Raw genomic sequence first — 20,134 nt, forward strand, 5'->3', positions numbered from 1 at the left:
AAAAATGACAAAAATTCATAAAAATGACAAAAATGTTAATAATTTCAAAAATTACAAAAATGACAAAAATGACAAAAATGACAAAAAAAAAACAAAAAATGACAAAAATTCATAAAAATGACAAAAATGTTTAAAATGTCAAAAATTACAAAAATGACAAAAATGACAAAAATTACAAAAATGACAAAAATGGCATGTTAAAAAAGACAAAAATGACAAAAATGACATGTTAAAAAAGACAAAAATGACAGAAATGACGAAAATGACGAAAATGACGAAAATGACAAAAATGACAAAAATGACAAAAATGACAAAAATGACAAAAATGACAAAAATGACAAAAATGACAAAAATGACAAAAATGACAAAAATGACAAAAATGACAAAAATGACAAAAATGACAAAAATGACAAAAAATGACAAAAATGACAAAAATGACATAAATGACAAAAAAAGACAAAAAATGACAAAAATTCATAAAAATGACAAAAATGTTAATAATTTCAAAAATTACAAAAATGACAAAAATGACAAAAATGACAAAAAAAAAACAAAAAATGACAAAAAAAAAAACAAAAACTGACAAAAACTCATAAAAATGACAAAAATGTTTAAAATGTCAAAAATTACAAAAATGACAAAAATGACAAAAATTACAAAAATGACAAAAATGGCATGTTAAAAAAGACAAAAATGACAAAAATGACATGTTAAAAAAGACAAAAATGACAGAAATGACGAAAATGACGAAAATGACGAAAATGACAAAAATGACAAAAATGACAAAAATGACAAAAATGACAAAAATGACAAAAATGACAAAAATGACAAAAATGACAAAAATGACAAAAATGACAAAAATGACAAAAATGACAAAAATGACAAAAATGACAAAAATGACAAAAATGACAAAAATGACAAAAATGACAAAAATGACAAAAATGACAAAAATGACAAAAATGACAAAAATGACAAAAATGACAAAATGACAAAAATGACAAAAATGACAAAAATGACAAAAATGACAAAAATGACAAAAATGACAAAAATGACAAAAATGACAAAAATGACAAAAATGACAAAAATGACAAAAATGACAAAAATGGCAAAAATGCCAAAAATGACAAAAATGAAAAAAATGACAAAAATGACAAAAATGACAAAAATGACAAAAATTACAAAAATGACAAAATTGACAAAAATGACAAAAATTACAAAAATGACAAAAATGACAAAAATGACAAAAATGACAAAAATGACAAAAATGACAAAAATGACAAAAATGACAAAAATGACAAAAATGACAAAAATGACAAAAATGACAAAAATGACAAAAATGACAAAAATGACAAAAATGACAAAAATGACAAAAATGACAAAAATGACAAAAATGTCAAAAATGACAAAAATGACAAAAATGACAAAAATGACAAAAATGACAAAAATGACAAAAATGACAAAAATGACAAAAATGACAAAAATGACAAAAATGACAAAAATGACAAAAATGACAAAAATGACAAAAATGACAAAAATGACAAAAATGACAAAAAAAGACAAAAATTAATAAAAATGATAAAAATGACAAAAATTACAAAAATTACAAATATGACATAATTGACAAAAATGACAAAATTGACAAAAATGACGGAAATGACAAAAATTACGAAAACAACAAAAATGACATAAATGACTACAATGACAAAAATTACAAAAATTACAAAAATTACAAAAATTACAAAAATTACAAAAATTACAAAAATTACAAAAATTACAAAAATTACAAAAATTACAAAAATTACAAAAATTACAAAAAATACAAAAATGACGCAGTTGACAAATCTTAAGAAAATTTTTCAGGGTTAAAGAGCCACAGGTTGCTCATGCCTAGTCAAAATGAATTGAAAATTTCCACTCAAAAATGGCAAACTATAAACGAGTTAGTATATATGATTCCTCAGAAGAAATTCGCCAGACCTCGCCTCAGACGATTCTGATTAATCACTCTTCATAAATCGATTGGGAGTGAGCCAACCACGTGGCCGGACAATTGAAAATCCAATCCGATAGTGCGTTCTTGTTTGGCCAAACCATTATCACTCAAAAATTGGACCCCAATTGTGGTTAGTGCCAAACAATGAGGCAGACATTACCGACTTCTGGCAAGCTGACGATTTGGTTCAACTATCACCAAATATCAATACGCGAAGCCAGTGAGAGTTTAGTTGCACGCATTTTACCTCCAAAAAATGTCAGGTCGTTGGTTTGAAATCGGGATTCTGATGGTGGTCCTCCTTAAGTTGATCACTGCCCTGCAAACGGTGGAATCCCGCCAAAAACGTACCCTACTGATCACGGAAGATTCCGCCACCGGGATCCTGGCTGCGATAGCCGTTCCCCTGGAGAAGGAGAAACCCCACGGGGTGGACATTTTCGCATCATATAACTTCGAGGCCAATTACGGAATGACGACGGAGGCAACCGATTGGACCGATCCCTGGAAGAGGGTGGGTTGTGATCGTTAAAAAAACTTGTGTTATAATTTAGTTGAAACTTTTTTTTATTTTCCAGTTCAGGGTGGATGAAACCCAGAATGGGTTGGCCGGAAATACTGAAGGGGGTGGCGAGGGTCGAAAAATTAGGAACGCAATTGGCAGCAACAGAACCGCCGGAATGACCCGTAGGAAAATTTACCACGTGATTGAGGAGCATATGAGAGTGTGAGTTAGTTTCGGAAAGTCTTCTGTTGAATATAAAATATTATATTTCAAACGCAAATTGCAGCTCTGGTCTAGATGGGAAAAAGTGTCTTCTGCGGGCGATCTGTGAAACGGCAGCCTCTGATGGTTTCCATTGGTCTAATGGCGTTCTCGGGGATCTTGTGCACATCCTACTGACGTAAGTAGTTTTGCTAATTTACATCTAACAGTTATTTTAATTTTTATAATCCAATCACAGACCATCATACTCAATGGATGAAAATTTGCCAAAAGAATTCTACAAAGCCGAAATGCTCGGAAGCCGGAATAAATGTGTCAAGTATATCAAAAAGTGTCCTCAGAATGTGCTCGGATTGATTTCGTTTGAAATGTGATTGTTTAATTGATATTTTTTTTAAAAAAATTGAATAAATAACAGGATGTTTCATAAAGAGTTTTGCGATTTTTCTTAAAAGTAACTTAATCCTAAATCACCTGTGATATGAGATCGAATAAGCCTAAGGGACAGTGTTGTTGATACTTGGTGCAATCGGACCTCATTCCGTTGATTTCCGCCTCCCGGTAGGAACTCGGCAAGCTTTCGACCTCGGAAGCCGATGGGGTAAAGGCCACATGCATAATGTCCCCCAGAACGCCGTTATGCTCATGTAGTCTCATTTCCGGAGCTTCACAGATGCTTTTGTGGATGCAGGCCGTTCCGTTGTATCCGTACCTAAAATATTAATCAAAACTTCAAAACATCACGATTTCAAAAATAAATAAACAATCTTACATATCCATTCGTTCGGCCAGCAGCCGATAGAAAAACGAGCGGCTAAATCGACTCTGGTCCACCATCCGCCGTTTCCTGCGAATGGCTTCCGGAATGTTGTACCGGGTGTCCTTGAACAGGGTGTACCACAACCGGAACTGCGTTACATTGGTCGGAAGGCCGTAGTTCATCTCGAAGTTGTGCGACAGGTAAATGTTCCGGCCCGGGACTTCCAACGGAATGGCAATGGCTAGCAAGATCTATAACGGTAAAATTCAAAAATATTTACTTAAAAAAAGGTATTTTTTAAGTGGAAAATCTTACCCCATTTGAGGACATCAGCGGAAATTTGAGGGCTGCCCGTTCCGACCTGCCCAAATGTCCCACTTCATTGGAACTGATCCGGGCGATTGCGACCGTAAGAAAAACCCACACTTGAACTTCACCAAACATAATGTGATCGTTCCCTTCGGTTCGCAGCTACACAACAATGTTAACTGACCTCAAGATGATTTGGGGGCAAACAAAATAAATGCACCTGCATTTTGCAATCCAGTTTAAAAGCATTAGCCTAAAGGTGCGAAATTCTGCACGTGCAAATTCTGGTTGAATAAAACACGTATCAGTGCTTGAAAGGGAATTTTATAACCAGTAACGATTTCTCTAAGTTTAATGCGCTGAGGTGTTCTAGCGGATAGGCCAGCGCAAGTTTGGTTTTGGGTAGCATGAAAACACGGACTAGAATTGGAACTTGGAATGTTTTTAACCTTGCCCAGCCAGGTAAGCTAGCTCAACTTGCTGAAGAAGGGACTGAGCGAAGTCCGTTGGAATAACACTGAAGAACACAAGACACAGCCCGGGCAAGTACTGATTTACTCAGGCATACGAGGAAAACACGCTTCTCGGGAACGAGGGTTTGGTTCCCTGTTAAGCCCGCAGGCCCATGCGGCCCTCATAAGATGGGAACTGATAAACAAAAGAATTATCGTAACCAAATTTAGAACACGGGTTAGGAACCTTACACTGGTCCAGTATAATGCGCCAACTGACGTTGCCGATTTTCAGGAGAATTGAACAGCGTAGTTGAGAAAATTTCGAAGGGTGGCATTCAAAACCATTTGGGCGACCTCAGCGCAAAGATTGGCTCTGATAATCAGGACTTTGAGCGCATCTATATGACAGATGAGCGAAACCGTTTTGTAGAATTTTGTGGCAACAACAACATGGTGATCCGTGGATCTCTCTTCCCCCAGATCATCTGGGTATCCCGAGATGGCCGAACAGAAAATCAAATTGACCACGTCTGCATCAGCCGGAAATGGGAATGAGCCTTCTTGATGTCCGCAACAAACGAAGCGCAGACATTGCATCTGACCATCACCTCGTCCTTGGTGAGATACGACTGAGAGTTGCGCGTGTCCAACGGCGCGAAGAGAAAGTCGGGTGTCGATACGACGTCCGCCGGTTGGAGAATACAGAGGTGAACAGGGCATACGTTGAACAGCTAGAATCCCGAGCCATGGAGATGCCGACAGACGGAACAGTCGAAGAACAGTGGTGTGGAATCAAAATTGCATTTATCACGACGAACCATGGTACTCTCGGTAAAGTCTGTGGAAGAAGAAGTAAATGGATGTCGGATGAAACTTGCAGGATGGTCGATGATCGGAGAAAGGCGAAAGTCGGAATTGAGCAGGCATGTACCGGGTCAGCCAAAGCAGCCGCCCGCTTGCGATATGCGGAGCTGGAAAAGTCAGTTAACGCGCTTTTAGACGAGACAAGAGAGCCTGGAGGGGGTAGCGGCATTAGAATACTACCCCGGGGTCGCTGACCCATGTCGTAAGAGGCGACTAAATGCAGCAAAACTCCCCCCTGACCTACGCAACGAACTCGGATTATGCACCCGGAACAAATCGGAACCATCCCCTCTTCCAACGATAACATATGCAACGGAAATGGATTATGCAAACGGAACTGATAGAAACCCCTCTTATAAAGACACATGCTACGGAAATGGACTATGCAAACGGAATCGACGAAACCCCCCTACGGATGAAGACATACGCAACGAACTCGGACTTTTCTAACGGAACCTATTGGATACAACGACCCACGATTACCCAAAGTGTGCCGCTCATGGGGGCGTGAAAACGCCTCTATGCGAAAGACCGTGCTGATGAGGTGGAAGGCTGGCGGGTCGAAAATGTGTCAGTCGCCTGTGGAGCACCAGGACGCACCCCACAGTAATGAAGTCCTTGCTGCGCTAAAGCAGGGCACTGGCGCAGTGGACCGCATATTTCCCTAGCTACTCGTGGGACTAATCATGAACATAAACAACAACACTAAAAACAGAAAGAACGTCGAGACAACTGATGTTAGCTTGGACGAAGGAGGAGAAAGCAGAAGAACTCAGACGGAGGTCTTTGCGAAGAGAGGACTCCTTAGGTCTCCTCTACTGAGCAAAGTAGTAAAGGAGCTAGGAAAGGAGATTGGCAGGGAGGTTGCCAAGGAAGCGGGAAGAAGCCCGGTCGCGGATGGGTCCACTGAAAACCTCAGCAGTTCCCAGCAAGAGGAGCAGGTCCCAATCGCAGGAAGAGGTGCACCAAGGGGCATCAAAAAGTGTGGCCTTTTGGAGGCAGTCGACATGGTCGACAAGATGCAGGAGTTTGTGCGAAGCACCAACAACGTGCACACGCACATCAAGACCTGGGTGCCGAAATTGATGGTGCTCCTGCAGAGTGCCGTCAAGGAACGAACGGAGTTGGTGCGGAAGGCCGAGGCTGCAGAGAAGGACCTGGAGGAAGCAAAATTGGTTGCTTCTCAAGGACTTTCGAAGGAGTCCAAGCCAAGAAAAACCGCAAAAAGAGACCGCGACTCCCCCGTCGTGAACGATTCCTCCAAAAAAAGGAGGGGCACGGATTATGAGGATGCCGACGGTGAAAGCAGTGCTGGAGGCTGGCGAATGGTTCGCAATAGGAAGGAGAACGTAAAAAGAAAGGTCGTTATGAAACCAGAACCACCCCCAAAACCCAAACCTCAACGGGTGATATCCAGGGGTGATGCGCTTATCGTGGAAGCGAAAGAAGGCACAACGTATGCGGACTTGTTCCGGAAGTTGCGCGCAGAGCCAAAGTTATCTGCTCTTGGTGAGAGCGTCACCAAAACAAGACGCACCCAAAAAGGCGAACTGCTCTTCGAGCTAAAAAAGGACCCGGCGGTAAAAAGAAATCCAACAAAGCACCTGAGATCGATTGCATCCCTGCTGAAATGCTGAAAGCCGACACTGCCCTGTCAGCACAAATGTTGCACCGTCTTTTCACTGACATCTGGGATACTGCAACATTCCCGATACTGCAACATTCGTTAACTGTCAACCGTTTTCTGTCCCGCTTTTTCTCTTCTTCATTCTGTGTCGTGTTGAAAAGGAATTGAAGCGGTTCGTGCCAAGATATTTTTTAATAAAAGTGGGTTGAATTACCAAGTTCTAGTTGTTCCTGCAGAAACAACTATATAGAACTTCTGGAAGCCTGGATGGAGGAACCACTTATTCTAACAGCGTAGCTTGGGTGAAATATCAACATGTCGGTGAATTGGCCATTGCAACCTTTTTTAATGCAAGTTGCATTATCTAACAAAGATGCTGGGGCAGAACATCAAGATGACTGCCAAGGACCTGAAGAACAGGTTGATTGAGCAGCATTCGTAGTAATGAAGCAGGTAATTTTTATAAGATGATTGTATGGTAACTTAAAAATTAACACTTTGTGTTTTTATTTTCAGACGAAATCCCGGGCCAACCAAAATATACTCCAGGACCGTCAGCAAATTTATATTTGTATGCAACTCATCCAGTTAATAAATGTAGTTTTCAAAAGTTCAGATGTTTGTAATTTTTTGCTAAATAAATCCCTAATTTAGATCCAAAACTTGAAAGAAAGCAGTCTCGAGCCTACAGGAGAATTTCGAAACTTCCTGCATACCACAGGAGGAAACTGTTTCGAACCTACAGGTGATTTTGACAATCGTTTTCCTGTAATGTTTTTCTGTCCTGAGATCGTCCTGTAATTTTCAGCTGTTGAAAATACAGGACGAAATCGTCCCGACCACAGGAGAAAAGATAAAGTGAGTAAGACTTAGAAAAGTGAATAAAAACTTAAATTTTTGGCTGAGTACCATGTTATTGAAAAAAAAAATATCTTCAAAAAAACATTCAAATAAAAAAAAATATCTTCAAAATCTCATTGCAATATCAATCCAACCTTGATCACTTCACATCTACACATATTTGAAAAAAAAAAAAAGATGCGATGCGCTATCTCTTTAAAAGGAACTTTTCTTCAAATTTCAAAACACTCTCGAAGAAATATGAATAATGACCCAAAAAACGAATAAGAATATCAATTCCTGCTTCAAATCCTATCCTATTTTGATTGATTGAAATAAATAAGCTTCACAACAATTGGAATTTTTCGTAATCGATTTTTTTTTCCCACGGGATCTCAGTATACCCAAGAAAAAAAAATCGAAAAAACGCTCTGAGTTTTAATTATTTTTGTCGTTTTTTTTTGTCATTGTTGTCTATATAACTATAACTTTATCGTTTTTTGTAATTTTTCATTATTTTTGTTATGTTGTCATTTTTATATCATATTTGTCATTTTTATTAAATTTGTTATTTTAATATTTTTTGTCATTTTTGCGGTTTAAGGTTTTTGATTTTTTGTTTTTATTGTTTTTACATTGCATATGATAAATTAAAAAAATACATTTTTATAAGCTTCGTATTTTTTATGGTTTTGGCATTTTGTGTAATTTCTTCTCTTTTTCACTTCTAAACTATGTGTAATTATTCATTTCTTTTTTTACCGACGTTGTAAGATTCGTAAGAACAGTAGAATCTGTACCTGGTTATTCCCGGTTTGTACTACGATTTGATCTTTTCCGACCTCAGTCGCACGTGATCTCCTCAACCTGCAACATGAGCTTAATTTCGACAATCGCTACCTACCACTTCTTGATCCTACCGTTACTCGCTTCTCCGGACAGGGAAAATTCAACAACTCACCAACCGGAGTCCCTAAGCCGCCAGAAACGTTTTCTCATCTTTCCTCGTGGCAATCCCACTCGGCACCAGTTGGTAGCTGGGTTTGGCATTCCGGTGGACTTGGTACTGGAATCCATCACCGTCGGTTACGTCTTCAAGGCGGTCTACTTCCTACCGTACAATGAAACCCATCTGATTCCACCATTCCTGAATAGAGACGAGGCAAATTTGGAGCCCCCGGCTATCCAGTTGGGTCAGTGGAGGAACTTTGTTGAAAGACCACCAGCACCGGAGGAAGAAGTGGGACAGCAATCTGAAGATGAGGGAGAAAACGAGTCTGCACGTGCTAGCTCCACGGATGGTTCCAGGTGGTCTTTCTACAAGATGCTCGAGGCAATCGGTGATCAGTAAGTGTTCAATGTGAAGTTTCTAAATATAAAATCCTGAAATTTTAACTTCAGAAAAGGCTACAACGGACGCAGTTGTCTGCTGAGAACGATTTGCGAGGCAGCCGAGGCCAGATTCTCCCACTCGAACGGCATCCTCGGGGAGCTGTTGCATATCCTGTTTACTCCATCAACGAGCGCTGATCATCGAGGCAGGTTTAAACGCGACGACACAACGGAAGAAGATCCTCTGCATCGAGAATACCGCCGGGCGGAGTTGTTGGCACACCAACACAGTGGCCGCTCCCCGGACACCTCGATCTGTTCGGATATGTTTGCCGATTGTCCCTTCTCGTTATTGGGACTGTTTTCTGAAGTGACCAAAGGCTAGTTAAAGTTTTGTCTTCTTTTAACAAATCTGTATTGTAGTTTTTTCCTCTAAAAAAAATTACTTACAATAGTTTATAATTTTGTCACTTTTAGGTGGGATTCAGTACATTCGTATTTGCAAAAATGTGTTCATTTTTTAAGAATAACTTTTCCTCTGGTAAAAATACTGTTCTGAAATTAGGGTTTAGTATTTTAGCAATAAATAGATGGGTTGCAATTACAATCTAACAGATATTATTCGTACTCGAAAAAAACCTTAGCTTGCAATAAATTTTGTGTTGTGTTGTTCAGATTTTGAACTTAGAGGCTTCTACTCGAAAAAAAAATTCTATAAAAATCGATTGTCTGTTTGCGTTTGTTAGGCGATTGTGCGCATTGAAAAAAAATCAAAGTGCGTATAAATAATCTAAAAAAGTGGTTCAATAAATAATCGAATAAATAAATAAATAGTTGAATAAATAACACGTAAAAAAGACATATCAAAAACCGCGCATTCCTTCGATGTTAAGTTTCGTTTTTTTTTTCTCTCAGCAAGCAATCGATTGGGGTGACCAGCAAACTTCCACCAGACTAGATGCGGTTGTTGTGGCGGCTCATCAGCTTGAAGATGCTTGTTCCGGTTTTGTTTCCTGGGCAGTAAGAGCTAGATAGAGGGAGGGGGAAAATTCCAAAGAAATGTTGAACAAACCTATACCGAAAGTGGTGAGTTTCTCTTAACTTAAGTTAGTTAATTAACTGTTTGAACAATTCCAATCGGGCCTTTCATGGAAACAGTTTAAAAAAATTCAATAATTGATTCAATTTTATCATTCTTAAACTTGGGGAAGGCTGTTAGTGTAACGCAATAAAAAAACAAATTTGTTGTAGTTGTAATTTTCGTCTTTGCATTCTTTTAATTGTTGTCATTTTTGTCAATTTGAATTTGAACGTTTAGGTTTGTATGGAGAAATTGATTTTTGAAACAACATAATTTTTGTTCCAATTAATAAATTCTTTAAATGACATTTTCCGCCGAACAACTTTGTCGAAGACCGTAACTTCGTATCGTATGAGGTAAAAAAGTTATTAGATACCTAGTTGTTGAATAAGGGTATGTCCTTTGGTATAACTTGGTAAAATTATTTGGTAAAATCTTAACCAGACTGCTCTGGCAGCACTGCGGCACTATTTTAAGATTGTGGCTGTTAGCACAAGCTATCGCTAGAAAATAGGTACATATATATTATTTTTTAAATTAAGTCAGAACAAATTGCACAGATTCTTAATTCTCAACCACGTGGCAGTTTCATTTGGGATTGATTTGAAAAAAGCCATTTTTTTAAATAGGCTCAGAAAATGGAAAAAATCAACTCTAGGGATGTGACACTGTAAATTATGCATGACTTATCCGGATATCAAATCAAACAAAATAAAGACGAAATTGATGTTTTACTTCTTAATGTATTTCTCTCATGGGTTTTGAAACGATTTACGACAATACATATGCTTTAGTCAATTGTATAACCAGTTTCACACCCCTAGCGCGAACAAATTTCATAATTTTTTCCGACTACTGACTTTGGAACTCAATCGTTAAAATCTCAGAACTATTTCTCTCTGGCCAATGTATTTGAACAAGTTCACAAACAATCAAACTGCCAGATTTCAAGTCAACACAAAACTATTCAACGTAAAGTGCGTTATAAGACTAAAATACATATCAGAATTAAGAAAATTAGCTGAAAATCATAATGCATTCGAAATTCATTTTCTTTTCTCTGCGTCGTTACATAATTCATTGATCAATTCATGCTTGAATTTCGTTCTTACATAATGATTTTTTTTCTACTAGTAGTGACTTTTAAACATGATTTGGATTTAAAAAAGTGTGACCTAATAGAGTTCTAATAGTTTGTTAGAAAGTTAAGTAAGTAAAAATATGCCTTCGGCTTTCGGGAATCTCTCAATGCTGATTCCCTGTTCTGGCTTTCTATATCTAACTAATCAACTAATTTTGTTCTTAATAAAAACAATGTTACATTCAACTTAAACAAGTAATCAAAAGTGACTATTATAGATCCTATCCGATAACTATTCGAATTCAGTTATCGGGAACTAGTTCTGTTAGTTTGTCTCTAGACACTGGACGTTTACTTACATAGTGTGGCCCTGCTGGCCACAGCACTGACAAACGCATTCGAGCAAAATCGGACAGGTAACGTCCCCGTTCGGTCCCTTCAGGTTGTGAGACAGATAGATTTCCCTGTAGAAGAAAAAAATCAAATAAATTTATAGTTTTAAAGTTAATTTTCAAGACCTTACCGAACTTCTTTGTTGCTCTTGCAGAAACTGCAAAAGTAGCCGGATTTCTTGAGAATTTCCCAATCGTCCTGCCAGTTCTCTTTGTCCTGACGATTGCGACGACCCGCCGTGGTCAGCAGAATTGGCTTGGACCGTTTTGGAAAGCCCACATTACCGCCATCGTTCTTCGCTGCTGATTCGACGAGCTCCGGTATTTCGTTGATCTGGAGTGCACCGAGAATCGAACGTCTTTTCTCCGGAACCGGAACTGGTTCCGGGTTGACCATCGCGAGACTGCCATCACCAATACCACCAATCATGCTAAGGTATGGAAAGCAGATGTCGTTCTCGTCCACCTCGCGGTTTCGCCACACCAAACGGTTGGTCAACTTTGAACGGACCAAAGTGCCATCGGTGCTGACTCCGCTCTTGATAGCGGCCGTCATCAGTTCCATTGTTTCCTTGCTAACGGACATCTTTTATTCGAGGATACTTCACAGTTCAAGTCTGTCGGATGTGTTTTGGTGAAAACTCGTGTTTGAAAAATACCGGAACTGCACACACGAGGTGAACTTTAACCTGGTCAAGACGAAACTGATCGTGATCCTGCACCGCACATTAATGGCGCGCTCTGCTGATCTGCTGAAGGATCCTGGAAGAAGAAAACGATTCATTGAAAATTTTGCGCGCAAAACCCAAACATGCTCGATTTTGGCACTCAGCTGATGATCAGTTGAAATTTAAAAGGCCATCATGCTGTCATTTTGATTAGGTCAACTAAAATGACTCATACACGATTGGCAAATTTAACAAAGATATCAGCACTAACACGAGAAAAGGGTCTATGTTCATATATGACGTTTCGAGAAAAACGCGTTTGAAAATTTTGCAATCTTTTTTAAATCGCTAATTAAAATTCACGAGGAATCTTCAAAGCCTATATGGTCAAAACGATGCGTAGGATCATTCTAAATATGTTTTATCGGTAAGACGGTATTATCATGGAAAAATAGCTCGAAATTGTTTATAGACCCTAGCTGGAGTATGAAATTCGTCTAATTGTTTTTACACCCTTTGCTTTGTACGGTTTGTCTCATATGTGTGAGTGAGATGGAAATAAAATTTCCCCTATTTTTTGACAAAGGATTATGGTTCTCGCTACAGGAGTGAGTGAATAGCTTTCCGCATTTTTCCCCTTTTAATGTTTTGCATCTATAGACCGTTTGCTTTGTTGTGGAGTAAAGGGTGTAAAAGACAATCTGTGTGAGGATAATGTCATTTTATGGCTCTAAATTTTATAGATCCTTTGCTCAAACTGCATTATAAATCTTACGAAAACTGAAAAGTTAAAAACGGTTTTTGTGTTAAGTAGAGCTCCTATTGGGCTATTTGAATCCACTGAAAACGGGTTTTGTTTATTTTGTCTTTTATACCCTTTTCTCATGTTGGTGCTGATATGGTTCTTTGGGACTCTTTTTGTTGAATGAACACATTTTAGTGTTCAATGTGATCCTTTTTGGAACGAATAATTAGAAATATTTTTATTGGCATTCGATACAAAAAAGAAGTTGATTAACAATTTTTTAAATCGAAAATTAAACCAATCTGCTTTTCTCTACCCATAACTTTTTTTTTATTTTTCAATGACTTAATCAAACTACTCATTGCAATATTACAATTTTTCTGGCTGTGTACAGTACGGAACATCATCTATGAGTTTTGTTTAGAAATTTTTGACAAAGTTGTGTACTCAGTAAGTTTTTATAAGACCTCTTTCACACTCTACGCAATAAATCTCTTCAATGCCTAAAAACAGCTTTGGCCGATGACATAGTGAGAGCGATGCGATGCGAATTAGCGAACGCGACCAACGCGAACTCGAGCGGCAGAACAAATTGAGATATGCGCATTGGAACGCATTTGCTGGTACGCATCGCATCGCACTCACTATTACCGTATTTTTTTTCGCCTGGAGGCAAACCAGAGGCAACCTAGGTTCGCTCTAACTGCTGTCATCGTGCTCATTTATTGCTCTAGAGGCAACCTAGGTTCGCTCGAAAAACGGACGGAGTCGCCCTGAAAAGAAAGTCAGTTTTGCGAGAAGTTCACCATGGTGAATATGCAATACTCTGAACGTTGTTGTCAAAACATTAAACAGCTGTTTTTGGCTGAAAGCAAAACAGTTGAAATATGAACGGGAAAATGATTATTGCCGCGATTTTGAACCTCTCAGCCAAGCAAAATCGTACTATCTGCTGTCCAGTACAATCCGGACACGAAAAAAGGCAATCCGGATGTGAAGAAATCCAGAAGGGAAAACAAAATGACAGCTGCATGTAACATTACGCTCGTTCTCACGCACACCTACGTATGGAATAACTCGAAACCCGAAAGTCGTTTTTTTATTCGGATGGTTCCAGAGCCAAATCCAGAATGAAAAAAATACGCCATATGTCATCGGCTCGGTGGGTGAATGCTTTTCAAATATTTTTTTTTTTTTTTTTAATCAAAGGTCTGTTTATTAAGGCATTTTACTTACAAAGTTTCATTTTGCCGAGTGTATCACTTAACTTATCTATGTTAGTAGAAGGGGGAGCCGTAATAGTCGCGGCGACTCAACTGTTAGATTATAATTTAATTTAGGAGAGGGAAGGGGAACGTCTAGGGTTCAGTATAAAAATTTTTCATCTGGGTACGCTGGTGGCTTCCTGTAGCTGAGGTTCCGATAGCTGCTCCAGATGATCGTCTTCCTGGCCAGCCTTTTGGTAGAGTTTATCGGACCCATCGCATGAGAGGTTACTCTATTAATGAAACGAAGCCACGATTAATAGGGTACATATACAGGGGGGAAGATTAATAGGGTACATATACAGGGAAGGTAAGAGGACTAAACGACCGAGTCAGACATTTTAAGATATTTGTAGATAGGGTACAAATATTCAAGATCAAGTTTTGCCAATATGTCTCGAATTGGAACACCAGGTGGTTTACGTCGGGCCCTAAGGGTATCCAGTAGCCAAGCCCTCGATCGATCAAACCGTTCACACGTCCACACAACATGATCAATGTCGTGGTAGCCATCCCCACAAACACAAACATTGCTTGTAACTAGTTGTATACGAAACAAATGCGCGTCAAGCCGGCAGTGATTTGACATGAGCCGAGAAACCACGCGAATGAAATCGCGACTCATGTTAAAATGCTTAAACCATGCCTTCGTCGGAACCTTAGGGATAATCGTATGGAGCCAACGTCCCTTTGTGCCATTGTCCCAGCTAGACTGCCAAGCGTTAATCGCTAAAGTGCGAGGTATTGAAAAATATTCATTGTAAGTTATTATCCTCTCAAAGATTTCACCTTGTAACGCGCCCACCTTAGCCAATGAGTCCGCATTCTCATTGCCTTGAATAAGACAATGAGACGGGATCCAAGCTAAGGTAATCCTGTACGAATTTTCGATCAAAGCGCCCAATATCCCTGAAATTTCCAGCAAAAAATGGGAAGAGCGCTTCATCAGTTTCATCGATCGAATTGCCTCAACGGAGCTGAGACTATCCGAATAGATGAAATAGTGGTCTGCGGGCAGTGTGCGAATGTGTTCCAAGGTGCAGTAAATAGCGGCTAGCTCAGCAGTGTAAACAGAGCATGGCTCTCGAAGCTTGAACGAAGCTTCAAAGCCCTCATTATACACTGCGAAGCCAGTCGCGTTGTCGATTCTAGAACCATCAGTAAAGAACATTTTTATAGGATCAATTTCACGTACTTTTGAAGCAAAGATTGAAGGAATAATGTTGGGTCGGACGTGATCTGGAATTCCACGGATGTCATCGGTCATGGACAGATCGAATCTTATCAAGGAACTGCTACTCGGGTAAAAGTGACTCGTGTCCGAATTTAATAAAGAAGGATTTATTTCTAATTGACTAAAAGTTTTATAATTATTTACATATTTTACTTGCGGATTAATATTCATAAGCCTTTCCAGATTTTCTATCACCAAAGGATTCATAGTTTCACTTCGAATTAGGAAACGTAGCGATAAATCGAAGAACCGATTTTTCAACGGCATTATTCCCGCCAGTACTTCGAGACACATCGTATGTGTCGACTGCATACAACCCATGGCAATACGCAAACAACGATATTGTATTCGTTCTAGTTTAATCAAGTGGGTATCCGCGGCTGACCCAAAGCAAAAGCTTCCGTATTCTATGACCGACAGTATCGTTGTTTGATATAACCTGATGAGGTCCTGTGGATGAGCACCCCACCAGGTTCCAGTAATCGTTCGAAGAAAATTGATTCTCTTTTGGCATTTTTGTGTCAAGTACCTAATGTGTTTTCCCCAGAGGCATTTAGAGTCGAACCAGACACCCAAATATTTAAAACTAAGAGATTGAGTTAGAGTTCTACCCATCATAAGGAGCTCTATTTGAGGAGGGGAATGCTTCCTTGAAAAAACTACTAACTCGGTTTTACTAGGCGAAAACTCGATGCCTAGATTCCTGGCCCAATGTGATAGATTATTTAGAGTTTCTTGTAGCGGAGGTTTTATTTGAGTGTCTGTTTTACCTGTGATATGAACAACACAGTCATCCGCAAGCTGTCTTAGCGTACAATTTTGTGCCATACAAGCATCGATTTCTCGGACATAAAAGTTGTATAGCAGGGGGCTTAAACATGAGCCTTGGGGTAGACCCATGTAACTAATTCGTTTAACGTTGGTTTCTCCATGGCTAAAATGCATGATTTTTTCAGACAACAGGTTATATAGAAAATTGTTCAAAATTGGTGAAAGTCCGCAAGAGTTAAGATTACTAGATAGCACTTCTATGGACACCGAATCGAATGCCCCTTTGATGTCCAGAAAGACTGCCCCCATCTGCTCTTTTTGGGCAAACGCCAATTGAATGTCTGATGAAAGTAATGCTAGACAGTCGTTCGTACCTTTGCCTCTACGGAATCCAAATTGTGTACTTGACAACAGATTGTTTGATTCAACCCATTTATCCAGCCGAAAGAGAATCATTTTTTCGAGCAATTTCCGGAGACACGAGAGCATTGCAATCGGCCTATACGAATTGTACTCTGAAGCTGGTTTTCCCGGTTTTTGGATGGCGATGACTTTCACTTGTCTCCAGTCATGCGGAACAATGTTTAGCTCCAAACACTTATTGAATAAATTCAACAAGCGTTTCTTAGCGGTATCTGGCAGATTCTTCAACAAGTTGAATTTGATTCTGTCCAGTCCAGGAGCTGAATTGTTGCAAGACCAGAGCGCAAGTGAAAGTTCGACCATCGAGAATTGATCCTCCGTTTCGGAACTATTCTCTGTATCCCGATAGTGTTTCTGAGCTGGTGCTGCGTCCGGGCAGACCTTTTTCGCGAACTGTATCAGCCATCGACTTGAATTTTCTTCAGTTTCGTTCGAAGGAGTATGATTTCGCATGTTTCGTGCCGTTCTCCAAAGCGTGTGCAAAGACGTTTCTCGAGATAACCCATCCACGAATCGCCGCCAGTACCCCCGTTTCTTGCCCCTGATCAAGTTCTTGAACTTGCGTTCCAAGGCCAAGTAACGTTGGAACTTCTCTGGCATTCCGGTTCTGCGAAACTCAACAAACGCCTTGCACTTTTCAGTTCGCGCGCGCGAGCAATCTCCATCCCACCACGGAGTGGGAGGCCGTTTCTGTATCGTCGAGCTTTCATTCCGTCTGACCTGTGCCCCGATTGCACAGTCCACAATTGTCCCGGAAATAAAACTGCACTCTGCCTCCGGAGGCAGTTCGTCTGTTGAGTCGATGGCTTCAATGACATCCGATGCATACTTTTTCCAATCTATATTCCTTGTGAGGTCATAAGGAATATTGATTTCTTCGGGTGGACTACGACCACTGGTGATAGAAATATGGATAGGCAAATGATCGCTTCCCTGAGGGTCCTGGATTACCTTCCACGTACAATCCAAGCTCAGAGAGGAAGAAGCTAAAGAAAGGTCTAAAATACTATGCTGTGATTGGGATCCATTAATTCGAGTCACTTCCCCATTGTTTAAGACAGTCATGTTGAAGTCGTCGCACAGCTCATATATCATGTTAGCACGATCATCATCACGTGAGCTACCCCAGCCCACGCCATGGGAGTTGAAGTCTCCCAGAACTAATCGGGGTTCTGGAAGAAGTGAAATAATATTCGCCAATTGGTTCCCGCTCACGCTTGAATTTGGCGGAATATATACCGAGGCTAGGCAAAGGTCTTGGCCTTTAATTCTAGCTTGGCAACTGACGACTTCAATACCTGGAGATGGTTGTAGTGGAATACGATAGAAAGAGTTGCTTTTCAAATATGCAGAAAAATTTTTTTTAGTGTTGTTGACCTAATTTATTTTATAAATTGGAAAATTTTTTTACGGGAAAACGTGTCAATCGTTAAATTGGGAAAATGATCAGCAAAAAGAAAATAATTGACAATAAAAATCATTATGAATTATTTATGTTATTTATTTCATACTTGCAAGAAAAATTTAAAATAATTTTAAATGATTTTTCAATGGAAAACTCAAGAATGTGACAGGTTTTGTTGCATGGTTGAATCAATGGGATAATATTTTTAAGAAACCTGTTCGAAATTCATGTTTTAACGGGTTTTATCAGTTCTGGAGAGTAAGTATGATACAAATAGTGTTATTTTGCATATTAATTTATTTATATTAATAAACAGCTTTGAGCGAGCATGATAAGATCATAAGGAATGCGGTGTTGCTTTTTCTTGAGTTCCGATAAACAGAAATCGTGAAATTTCACAATACTCTGAAATATTATTTTTAAACTATACCCTTCATCTTTGCGTGCAAATTAAATTTTGCATTGAACCAAAGATATTCTATTTGAACGCACTCATTGACTAAATTTTAATTCGTTTTGGGTAGTCTGCACTTTGCGTGTTTTCGTCAGCTTCAAAAATCGCTTTTTAGCAACGCACCGACCACATCGGATCGGTTCAAAAGTTTTCCGATTCAACTCGCCGCAACATAAATCGTTCAACACCCAATCGAAGTAGACGTCGTACGTTCGCGCACGCAATCCCCCCCGGTGATAAAAACGTGTGTAATCTGTTGGAAGAAGAGCAGCACCCGGCAAGTGGAAGGTACCTGATCTCGTGTGGAAACAGCGGACACCGAACCAGTTCCGGTTTTTAATTGAAGCACTTATCGGTTAGAATATTAGGTAAGTGAATTATTTGCCTTTAAAACTTGTAAATTGTAATAGGATTTTTCTGGACTTCGGAGCATATGAGGTTATGTTCCAGAAGTTTCGCTGACATCGAAATAAACTGGCCCACTTTGATAACAGTGAAACAGTTTTGAAAACTTGAACATCGGAAATGTTCATGGGGTGAAATGAATCACAAATTTTCAGATTTTGATTCGGAATCAGAATTTTGTTCACTGTATCCAAGTGCGTTTGCTTTGGTACTGGAACAAGCATTACATGTTACGTAATGACCAGATGCATGCATTACGGGAGAAAGATGATGAAATACTTAGAGTGAATTCTTGAATGAAATATAACGAATTATGAAGGCATTAAGCTAAATTACCTCGTGGAAAGCTAGAATAAATACTCAAACCCAGTCAGACTCTAAAATTCGTTTGTTTTTTCGGTGATCATCGATCGGCTGTGTTTGTCACCAGGCAGAAATGTCCGCCGCCGTGTCGAATCAACAGAAAACAATCGAAATCCTGCGGGAAACCGAACGCGTTGCCGATCAGGTGCTCATGCGAAAACAGGAGCTGATAGCCCTGGATAAACGGCGACAGGAAACGCGTGAAGCAACGCGAACACTGAAAAATTCTTTCCCCAGTGGCAGCGCCAAGGTATGGATTACCGTTGGCTCGATGCTGATGAAAATGCCCCGGGACAAGGCGCTGGAGCTGCTCGAGAAAGATGCGGCCCAGATCGAGCAGGAAATCAATCGCCTGAGGGCGGAACAGAAAGTGCTGGTCAGCAAACAGCGGGACCTGGAGCACGAGAAGCCGTTGCGGGGCTTCGATTTGAAGCCGCTGACTGCGGCCGAAATTTCCGCCATCAAGGCCAATGCACCGGCTTTTTAGGGGAACTAATTTTAGTTGTCCTAGTATGATCTCTGATGTATCTTTCTCATTTATTTGATTTTTTTTAATGTATTAATAAAGTATAACTCCCTATCTAATAAAAGGTGTCATCCATCAAATATGAATAAAAAAAAGTTTCTTGTTTTGAGAAATATTTAAGTTGTGTTAATTCTTTCGTTTTAAACAAATTTGTTTGAACTATGAAAAGCATTTATGTATTTCGGATGAACTGAACTCAATTAAGATTATTGGCATGACTTAACTTTGAAAGTTGAATTCGTGTAAATTCAGTTAATTTCATGTTTAAGAATGGAACAATAATCTAACTAGGTACAAATCTCCTTGCACTTTCTTAATAATAATGTTTAACCACGAAAACTGTTGTTTTTTTTTTTTAATTTAATATAAAAAATTTGAATAGATTTACTTATTCGCCACTTTGAATGTACTGAA

The 20,134-nt window shown here is 39.2% G+C and overlaps 5 protein-coding genes across 6 annotated transcripts; 3 read left to right on the forward strand and 2 right to left on the reverse strand.

Annotated features, from left to right (window-relative positions):
• The first annotated feature begins 2,249 nt into the window (after window positions 1–2,249).
• LOC129753895 (uncharacterized) lies at window positions 2,250–3,094 on the forward strand. The gene is made up of 4 exons (XM_055749741.1): window positions 2,250–2,507; window positions 2,572–2,720; window positions 2,785–2,898; window positions 2,959–3,094. Exons 1-4 carry the CDS (start codon window positions 2,250–2,252, stop codon window positions 3,092–3,094), a joined length of 657 nt encoding a protein of 218 aa, XP_055605716.1.
• A 91-nt stretch (window positions 3,095–3,185) lies between these two features.
• On the reverse strand, window positions 3,186–3,916 carry LOC129753896 (uncharacterized). The gene is made up of 3 exons (XM_055749742.1): window positions 3,796–3,916; window positions 3,493–3,731; window positions 3,186–3,432 (listed from the first exon to the last, which is right to left on the reverse strand). Exons 1-3 carry the CDS (start codon window positions 3,808–3,810, stop codon window positions 3,186–3,188), a joined length of 501 nt encoding a protein of 166 aa, XP_055605717.1. The 5' UTR covers window positions 3,811–3,916.
• Window positions 3,917–8,449: 4,533 nt separating this feature from the next.
• Window positions 8,450–9,649, forward strand: LOC129753897 (uncharacterized). The gene is made up of 2 exons (XM_055749744.1): window positions 8,450–8,922; window positions 8,977–9,649. The coding sequence occupies exons 1-2, from the start codon at window positions 8,450–8,452 to the stop codon at window positions 9,290–9,292; spliced, it is 789 nt and encodes a 262-aa protein (XP_055605719.1). The 3' UTR covers window positions 9,293–9,649.
• Window positions 9,335–12,232, reverse strand: LOC129756502 (nanos homolog 2-like). The gene is made up of 3 exons (XM_055753405.1): window positions 11,593–12,232; window positions 11,429–11,533; window positions 9,335–9,934 (listed from the first exon to the last, which is right to left on the reverse strand). Exons 1-3 carry the CDS (start codon window positions 12,045–12,047, stop codon window positions 9,862–9,864), a joined length of 633 nt encoding a protein of 210 aa, XP_055609380.1. The 5' UTR covers window positions 12,048–12,232; the 3' UTR covers window positions 9,335–9,861.
• A 6,317-nt stretch (window positions 12,233–18,549) lies between these two features.
• Window positions 18,550–19,840, forward strand: LOC129756549 (p53 and DNA damage-regulated protein 1). 2 transcript variants are annotated; one of them, XM_055753458.1, is made up of 2 exons: window positions 18,550–18,794; window positions 19,266–19,840. In XM_055753458.1, the coding sequence occupies exon 2, from the start codon at window positions 19,268–19,270 to the stop codon at window positions 19,679–19,681; it is 414 nt and encodes a 137-aa protein (XP_055609433.1). In that variant the 5' UTR covers window positions 18,550–18,794; window positions 19,266–19,267; the 3' UTR covers window positions 19,682–19,840. The 2 variants fall into 2 exon arrangements, with proteins under 2 accessions (XP_055609433.1, XP_055609432.1); XM_055753457.1 differs by having other exon boundaries at window positions 18,553–18,794; window positions 19,262–19,840.
• Window positions 19,841–20,134: the final 294 nt, after the last annotated feature.

This window comes from Uranotaenia lowii, chromosome 3, assembly GCF_029784155.1.
Source record: "Uranotaenia lowii strain MFRU-FL chromosome 3, ASM2978415v1, whole genome shotgun sequence".
Classification (NCBI taxonomy): domain Eukaryota; kingdom Metazoa; phylum Arthropoda; class Insecta; order Diptera; family Culicidae; genus Uranotaenia; species Uranotaenia lowii.

Excerpts from the sequence above, each read along its gene's own strand:
- LOC129756502 (XM_055753405.1), bottom strand. The coding sequence starts at position 12,047 with ATGTCCGTTAGCAAGGAAACAATGGAACTGATGACGGCCGCTATCAAG. Across the intron at positions 11,534-11,592 it reads AAGAGCAACAAAGAAGTTCG|GGAAATCTATCTGTCTCACA; the intron begins GTAAGGTCTTGA and ends TTTCTTCTACAG. Across the intron at positions 9,935-11,428 it reads GGCCAGCAGGGCCACACTAT|CTCTTACTGCCCAGGAAACA; the intron begins GTAAGTAAACGT and ends CCCTCTATCTAG.
- LOC129753897 (XM_055749744.1), top strand. The coding sequence starts at position 8,450 with ATGAGCTTAATTTCGACAATCGCTACCTACCACTTCTTGATCCTACCG. Across the intron at positions 8,923-8,976 it reads CTCGAGGCAATCGGTGATCA|AAAAGGCTACAACGGACGCA; the intron begins GTAAGTGTTCAA and ends TTTTAACTTCAG.
- LOC129753895 (XM_055749741.1), top strand. The coding sequence starts at position 2,250 with ATGTCAGGTCGTTGGTTTGAAATCGGGATTCTGATGGTGGTCCTCCTT. Across the intron at positions 2,721-2,784 it reads ATTGAGGAGCATATGAGAGT|CTCTGGTCTAGATGGGAAAA; the intron begins GTGAGTTAGTTT and ends CGCAAATTGCAG. Across the intron at positions 2,899-2,958 it reads CTTGTGCACATCCTACTGAC|ACCATCATACTCAATGGATG; the intron begins GTAAGTAGTTTT and ends ATCCAATCACAG.
- LOC129756549 (XM_055753458.1), top strand. The coding sequence starts at position 19,268 with ATGTCCGCCGCCGTGTCGAATCAACAGAAAACAATCGAAATCCTGCGG.
- LOC129753896 (XM_055749742.1), bottom strand. Across the intron at positions 3,433-3,492 it reads CTGGCCGAACGAATGGATAT|GTACGGATACAACGGAACGG; the intron begins GTAAGATTGTTT and ends TTAATATTTTAG.